Here is a 7,799-nt window from a genome sequence, read left to right on the forward strand (position 1 = left end):
ATGAATGAAATCGCTGCGTTTGATCGCGTAGCGACTGCTTTGTCGCGCGATACACAAAGCGCGACAAAAAAACTCAAAACTAAATTATGATAATAGAAATTGTGAAAATTATAAAATTTTTGATAATTGCATTTTGATAACATTCGGATATTGATATGGATGCCTTTTTAAAGTTTTATTACGTGAATATTTTATATTATAAAAAAAACAAATTACAGAATCGAGAACATGTCATAAATTGCCGAATTTTTGATGGTCCTCTCATTATTTTTTCGATCGATTCATTTCGTGCAGAGAAAACATTTATATCTAAACTATCAACGAAGAATTTTGATGGATTGAATAATATTTTGACCGATGTCAATTTTTGAATTAGGTGATCGAGTTAAGCCTAACACACGACTATATCACATTAAAAATTAAAAATAAAATTCATGTGTAAAAATCTAACAGAACTATCTGTTAAATCTTGAAGAAGACATTCTAATGAGTAAAACAAAATAAAACAGTTGTCAATTAGTCGATTTGAAACCCAGAAAAAAGCATGTTTTAATAAAGCCATAAAACAATTAATGTTTATTGACTCTCGCGATAGGGGGTAACTTGAGGTCTATTATAAAACTTTTTAGCAGTAGTACTGAATTTCTACTCACTTCACACGAATGAGTCATCTTTCTTCTACATTTGCAAACAAACCCGATGATTATCGGTGAAACGTCAGATAACTTACAGCGAGTTGAAATTTGGTATGTTTATTATTTTGTGTTTTTTTCATCAAATTACGTAAAAATAAATATTAAAAAGACAATTTTGCCAATACGAAAGTAATTTATACTACTAAATAGAAAACGAAGCGTAGAATTTAACGGAAAAATTGTAGTTCTTCTACGCGATAGAAAAAATTTATTAATTTCAAAATAAAAATGGCGGGTCTGACAGACCCATGCGACCTAAGTAAGAGAACGATTCCTAGCGATTCACGCAAATTTAAGATAATTTAAACACATAAAAGAAAAAGTTTTAATAAATGAGATAAAATAAAAATATTTACAATTATAATCAGTTTATTAATTTTTTATAATTATAATGTTAAAAACATGTTCATCATTAACAAAAACGTATAATAATATATGCAGGACCTAACAATTATATAAATTTTTAGGTCCTGCATATATTATTATACGTTTAATATTATAAAAATTATATACATACTGTATATAATTTTTATAATATCAAACATACTGTATATAGTATTTAGGCCTATATGTTATGTGTACATACACGTGTATGTTTACATGTAAACATACACGTGTCCGTCATTAGGTAAAATTTGCTGATGGATAGATTTAAATATAACGTGAAGTCTTAAAGTATCCAGGTAAATCGGATAAAATTAAAAACATGACTTGAACATTTTGAATAACTTCAAATCTTAATTTAAACGATTGTTTATTTCATTTTTCAGTAAGTATTTGGAGAAATAAACCTATATTATTATTCTATTATTCGGTATAAGATAGAGTGGACGGTTATTTATAATTATCTAAGTATATTTAGGCCTATATTTACAGATAGCAATAAGAAACTGGAAAAGTTTTGATGCCTATAATTACTTTCATTCAGCTTTTATGCAGTAATGAAGCGCCTAAAAGCTTTAGAGACTATACCTGTTCATCCTAAATGTTAAATTTTATCACAAAATTGAAATTTTTAATCGAATTTCGATCGAGCACATCAAATAGATCGAGAAACTCCAAACGCTGTTTTAATACTTTTTATGATAGTATAGGGCTAAATGAAATGACTTGGGTCAAAGTTTGATTTCCGTAATAATTTTAACAAAACAAAATTAATAATTTACAAAAAAATTTCCCAATAATGGAAATTGCATCGTTTTAAAATTATTTTTTGACGTATCTTTGAATGTGAAATCTTTATCATAACATCTTAAATCATAAAAGTAGGAACTTCTTTCTTTCGTTCCTACTTTTATCGTTATCATCATCAGTAATATTGCATTCCTTTCTTTTCTTCACCTTTTCTTCGACCACCTTTTTTACTTTTTTCTGAATATTAGAAACTGGGGCTGCAGGGACTGTCTCGGGTTCTTTTTTTAGCGTGATTTCGGAACGATCGTTTACTTGACAGATAAAACAGCTCTCGTCTTCTCGACATATTCCCCTACAACCCATTTCGTACTTTTTAGTTTGCGGCCTTTTTCATATTTTCGTTTACATATGACAGTCTCGTCGATTTCGACGGTTTTCTTCGGACCTCCTATTTTAAACGACGTCATATTGTGCAGAGCAACTAGCATAATAAAACGTATATGGCTGGACCAGTCGATAGCAGCCTTATTCGAAATGCCTACAGCGATAACCGAGGTGGTCGAAGAGCATTCCAATGCAATGTAATGCCATATAAAAGATTCTACTCCACGAAATTTTTCCACATTTACCTTTAAAGATTCCTTCGAATGCAGAACTATTTCTTCGATATTTTTTGCATCTCATCACACACGAATATCGGTCGTGTCGATAAAAAATTTGGCACGAATTCGAACAAATCTAACACTTCCTCAATATGTTGTAATCCTAGACTCACCGCAAATTAAAAACCTTTATCGATTCTGGGGTCCATACCTAATTCGGAAAATTCAGATTCGAGCACTCGATAGAAATCATGGGTGGTACACGCTGCCCAAAACTCTTGGGAAGAAATATCGAAAGAACTCATAACTAACCAATTAACATTAAACGAAAAACTTCGAAAAGAAAAAAAAAATTACGTCTAAAGTCAAAAATCAATCGAATCAACACAATTATCACACCTGTTACTACTTTCCGCCGATAACTCTACACGAAATGCGTCGTTACTATTAATTTGCATATCACAACGCGATAGTCCGCAGCTCCCTCCATCTTGACGTCACTAAGTAACCTGGATCGAGATTACCGGAAGGTCCGCCATCTTGGCTACCTAGGTACACATTAACCATATTATAATTGTAGTATATATTTACAAATTCTAGCCCACCTAAATGCGAACGCCTCAAAATGTGAACGACTGAAAATGTGAATGACTTTAAATCATAAAATTTTAAAATGAAACAATTTCAAAATCATTCAAAATCATTAAAATTCAGAAAAATATCAAAATCGTTCAAAATCAGAAAACATGAACAATCCAAAATGTGAATGATTCAAAAATGAAATAGATGAAATGCTCGAAAAAGCTGAAAGAAGAACTAAATCATTAGATTGGTTTAAAGCAAAAGTGAACAGAAAATTAAAAAGAAAAGCGTTAGAAGAGGAGTTAAATTTGTATCAGGCCGATTTACATTTATTTAAAGTTTATAGAGAAAAATTGAAAGTTTTAAAGTCTGCTTCGCAATCATTTAAAATTAGTGGAGAAGGATTAGTTAGTGAATTAGAAAAATTAACTGATAAGTTGTTAGTTAGAAGAGATAAAAAAGTATATAATAAAATTGTTGAAATTCTAGATCTATTATTTAAATCGGGTGAAATAAAAACTGATACGGTGAAAGAATATTGTTCAAAATTTTTAACTAAATAAATGAGTAATTATATTAAGACTAGCGTTTATCTCAGCGAATCTCAAAAAAATAAATTAAGAAATCAGCTTTAAAGAATGACGAAGAAATAAATTTACAAATAGATAAATCTAAACCTCCTAATCATGATATGTTTTAACAAAAACTCAAATAAAAAATATTAATGAAGGAAAGAGAATAAAAATAAGTAGAACACAATTAAAAAAGAATGGAGGCTTCTTACCATTTTTAATTCCTATTCTAACTACTTTGGCTATAGGAGCTTTATCAGGTGCTGCAGGATGGGGAGTTAAAAAGCTATAGATAAAGTAACTGGATTCGGATATAATAATAATAATAATAAAAAAACGTGGAGGATTTCTTTCCTATTATTCTCTAGGCCCTTTAGGTCAAATATGGCCAAATTTCAAACAAGGGAAAGGAGTGATTTAAATTGGGAATATCCAACGAAATGATAAACGATAATATAAAAAACAAAAAAGGATTTAGAGGTGTTTTTACGATTGATCTATTACCGAAAACAATTAGAAAATTTGAAAATGGTATAATTAATTTAGGTATTTCTACTGGAGATGGCACACACTGGGTTTGTTATTATAATGATCCTAAATATCCTTTCGTCGAATTCTTTGATCTTTTTAGTGAATATAAGTTTAAAAATACAAGATTGAAAAGAGATATAATTCCAAAAAAATTTATTAAATATTTACAAACGTCTAAAATGTTTGCCAAGCGAAGCCGATATTGCCTATGACCATGGTGCGCAAACTAGGGGTCGCGACCCCTGTGGGGGTCGCCAGAAGTTTTTTGGGGGTCGCCAAATTTTTATGAAATGCATTATGCCTGCATGCTTTTTTTTTTTTTTTTTTTTTAACTCTTTCCGCCTTGTGGGCACTAAGAGGGCCTCTTATAGCAAGCCCATTATGGGTTCGGCCAGGCCCACAATGGGGCGGCCGGGTGGTGAGGAACGGGGACCGACATATCCGGACGGACCACCCCCCGAAAAATTCCTGGGGATTTTTCGACCCGTCCGGATTCGATCCCGGGTCCCCCAGGGCGGCAGGCTGCTAACCTTGACCGCTCGGCCATCCGGCCTTTGCCTGCATGCTGCATACCATACAGTGTACTGTACATATAGAGTGAAGCGCCGTCACTCACTGTTTAATTGCAATTTCATGCTGTTCACTCTTTCTTTGACCGTAATGCGTAATGTATGTAAAGTGTGAAGACGCAAGTTTTTCACTCCGGTAGATGGCGCTCTCTTCGCGGTAATTCGCCAGTTTTACTAAAAAGCGCCTATTTGTCCGACGTATTGATGTTGTACGTACTGTGTCGGACGGTGCGCACTGAGCATGCGCACCGTACGAGATGAAGTGGTAATCAAGGGCTGTGGTAGTCATCTTGTAGACATGCGTACCAAGCCAAGGCCAACCAAGCCATAAAAGAAGAGATAAGATAAGTGAAGCATTAAGCATACCAAGCCAAACAAAGGAACAAAGCCACAATCCTCAAAGGCCAACCAAACGACCAAAAATTATCGCTGAATGTTTTACTGCGCGTTTCCATGTAAAGTTGTAGCATGTAGCAGTTGGCCTGCAATTGTTTTAGTTTCTCCTCGAGTTTTTTCATGTGACGTTGTGTAATTATGATTTTGTATATTTTTATCGGGCTTTACTACTCTTTGTTATCAGGTATGTACTATCATTAGAGAAAGATCTCTGTTAATTTTATTGAATTTCTCGAAAAAAATGATAAAAAAAATATATTATTTGTTTTAGTTAAAAAAATTTAACCCCTATCTTCATAATGGATAAATGGGTAATACGTACACCAGGTACATCTTCAGCTAACAAACGAACAAATACTGATGAGGAGTCGCAAAATACTGAACTAAATGCCCTATCTAAAAAAATAAGAAAATACAATGAGGATTTTATTAAGTATGGTTTTACATTTTGTGTTGTTGGTGATGAAGAACGCCCGATATGTGTCATTTGCAACGAAAAATTAGCAAATGAGAGCATGAAACCAGCTAAATTAAAAAGGCACCTGGAAACTAAACATAAAGAACTTCAAAATAAACATGCCGATTTTTTTCAAAGACGAGCTGAAAATCTGAAAATTCAAAGTGCACATTTAAAGAAATTTACAACAATACCTCAGAAAGCATTACGAGCTTCTTTAGAAGTTTCTTATCTAATAGGAAAAACAATGAAACCCCATACAATTGGAGAATCCCTTATCCTTCCTGCAGCAACCAAGATGACATCAATTATGCATGGCGATAAATATGGAAATGAACTAAAAACAATACCATTATCAAGAGATACCGTGTCTCGGCGGATTTCCGAAATGTCACGAAATATCGAGTCAGAAGTCATAAAACGCATACAAAATTCATCTGTATTTGCTTTACAACTGGACGAGACTACCGATATTACTAAAATGTCACAACTAATTATTTACGTTAGGTTTATTTTTAATGAAGATATAACAGAAACGTTTTTATGTTGCAAAAGTTTGGAAGGAAAAACAACTGGAGAAAAAATATTCGAAGTAATAAATGAATATTTTGAAGCAAAGTCCCTTACCTGGGCAAACTGTGTTGCGGTTTGTACTGATGGTGCTGCAGCATTAACAGGTTCGAATAAAGGGCTCAGAGGCTTAATTCAGAAAGTGGCGCCTCATATGGTATTTAATCACTGTATGATTCATCGGCAAGCTCTTGTTGCAAAAGATATGGATGAAGAGTTGCACAACATATTACAAGACGCTGTTAGTTCAATTAACTACATTAAATGCAACAGCCTCAACAGCCGTCTCTTTTCAATACTTTGCAATGAGATGGGCTCAACGTATGAGAGTTACTGTTACACACCGAAGTCAGATGGCTTTCACGTGGGAAAATACTACGACGGATATTTGATTTGAGAAATGAAGTGTACATGTTTTTAATCGAAAAGAAACATAGATTGGCAAGTTATTATATCAATGAAGTTTGGCTAGGGAAGCTGAGCTATTTAGTTGATATTTTCGAAAAACTTAACGACTTAAATTTGAGCTTGCAGGGTGAGAATTCAACTATCATAACTTCAGCCAGTAAAATTCAAGCTTTTAAGAATAAGCTTAGTCTCTGGCAAACTGAACTGAATAAAAACAACACCGACATGTTCCCTTGCTTTAACGATTTTATCAAGGAAAATAATATAGATATATTTACATTTAAAAACATCATTTCCAATCACATTGAAAAGTTAAAGGAAAATTTTTCGAGAAGATTCAAGGATTTTCCTGAAAACGATCTTGGTTGGATTCGTGATCCATTTTCCTACGACATATGCAGTTCAACTCTTCAAATTAGTGAGAAAGAGCAATTGATAGATTTAATTAGTGATTATACTCTTCGAAATCAATTTAAGACTCAGCCTTGCCAAAAATTTTGGCTATCCGTGGAGAAGCAATATCCCGTTTTATACAAGAATGCCATCAGAGTTTTAATACAATTTGCATCAACGTATTTATGTGAAACTGGATTTAGCAAACTAGTTTCAATAAAAACTAAATACCGCTCGCGTTTAAACCCTGAAGATGATATGCGAATTGCAATTAGCAACATACATCCAAACATCGATGAGATAATTAGAAACTTGCAGCCACATACATCTCATTAAAGGGTAATTTACTGATTTTTATGTCTATTACCGAAAACAATTAGAAAATTTGAAAATGGTATAATTAATTTAGGTATTTCTACTGGAGATGGCACACACTGGGTTTGTTATTATAATGATCCTAAATATCCTTTCGTCGAATTCTTTGATCTTTTTAGTGAATATAAGTTTAAAAATACAAGATTGAAAAGAGATATAATTCCAAAAAAATTTATTAAATATTTACAAACGTCTAAAATGTTTGCCAAGCGAAGCCGATATTGCCTATGACATCCATGAAGTTATGTTTTTTCCAAAATTGCACCAAACAAACATAGATTTAATGAAAGTGCACCTTTTTGCTACCTTTCTCTGATTGTTTCGTGTTCGTAAATAATTGTATTATGTACGAATCAACGAAATGCGATAATTCAATTTAAATCAGTGTAAATTTTGAGCTTTTTTAAGGCTTCGAGCAGTCGCGTTATATCGAATCAGTGTTAAGCGAGACAGCGTTAAGCGGAGTCTTACTGTATTTTGTATGTTGTAGGGCAACTATAAAAAATTATTAAAGA

General features: G+C 32.8%; 1 protein-coding gene across 1 annotated transcript; it reads left to right on the plus strand.

Annotated features, from left to right (window-relative positions):
• The first annotated feature begins 5,380 nt into the window (after positions 1 to 5,380).
• LOC136979773 (zinc finger BED domain-containing protein 5-like) lies at positions 5,381 to 7,245 on the plus strand. The gene is made up of 2 exons (XM_067275807.1): positions 5,381 to 6,349; positions 6,643 to 7,245. The coding sequence occupies exons 1-2, from the start codon at positions 5,381 to 5,383 to the stop codon at positions 7,243 to 7,245; spliced, it is 1,572 nt and encodes a 523-aa protein (XP_067131908.1).
• The last annotated feature ends 554 nt before the right edge of the window (positions 7,246 to 7,799 follow it).

This window comes from Centruroides vittatus, unplaced genomic scaffold (assembly GCF_030686945.1).
Source record: "Centruroides vittatus isolate TY-2023 unplaced genomic scaffold, ASM3068694v2 contig_1158, whole genome shotgun sequence".
Classification (NCBI taxonomy): Eukaryota; Metazoa; Arthropoda; class Arachnida; order Scorpiones; family Buthidae; genus Centruroides; species Centruroides vittatus.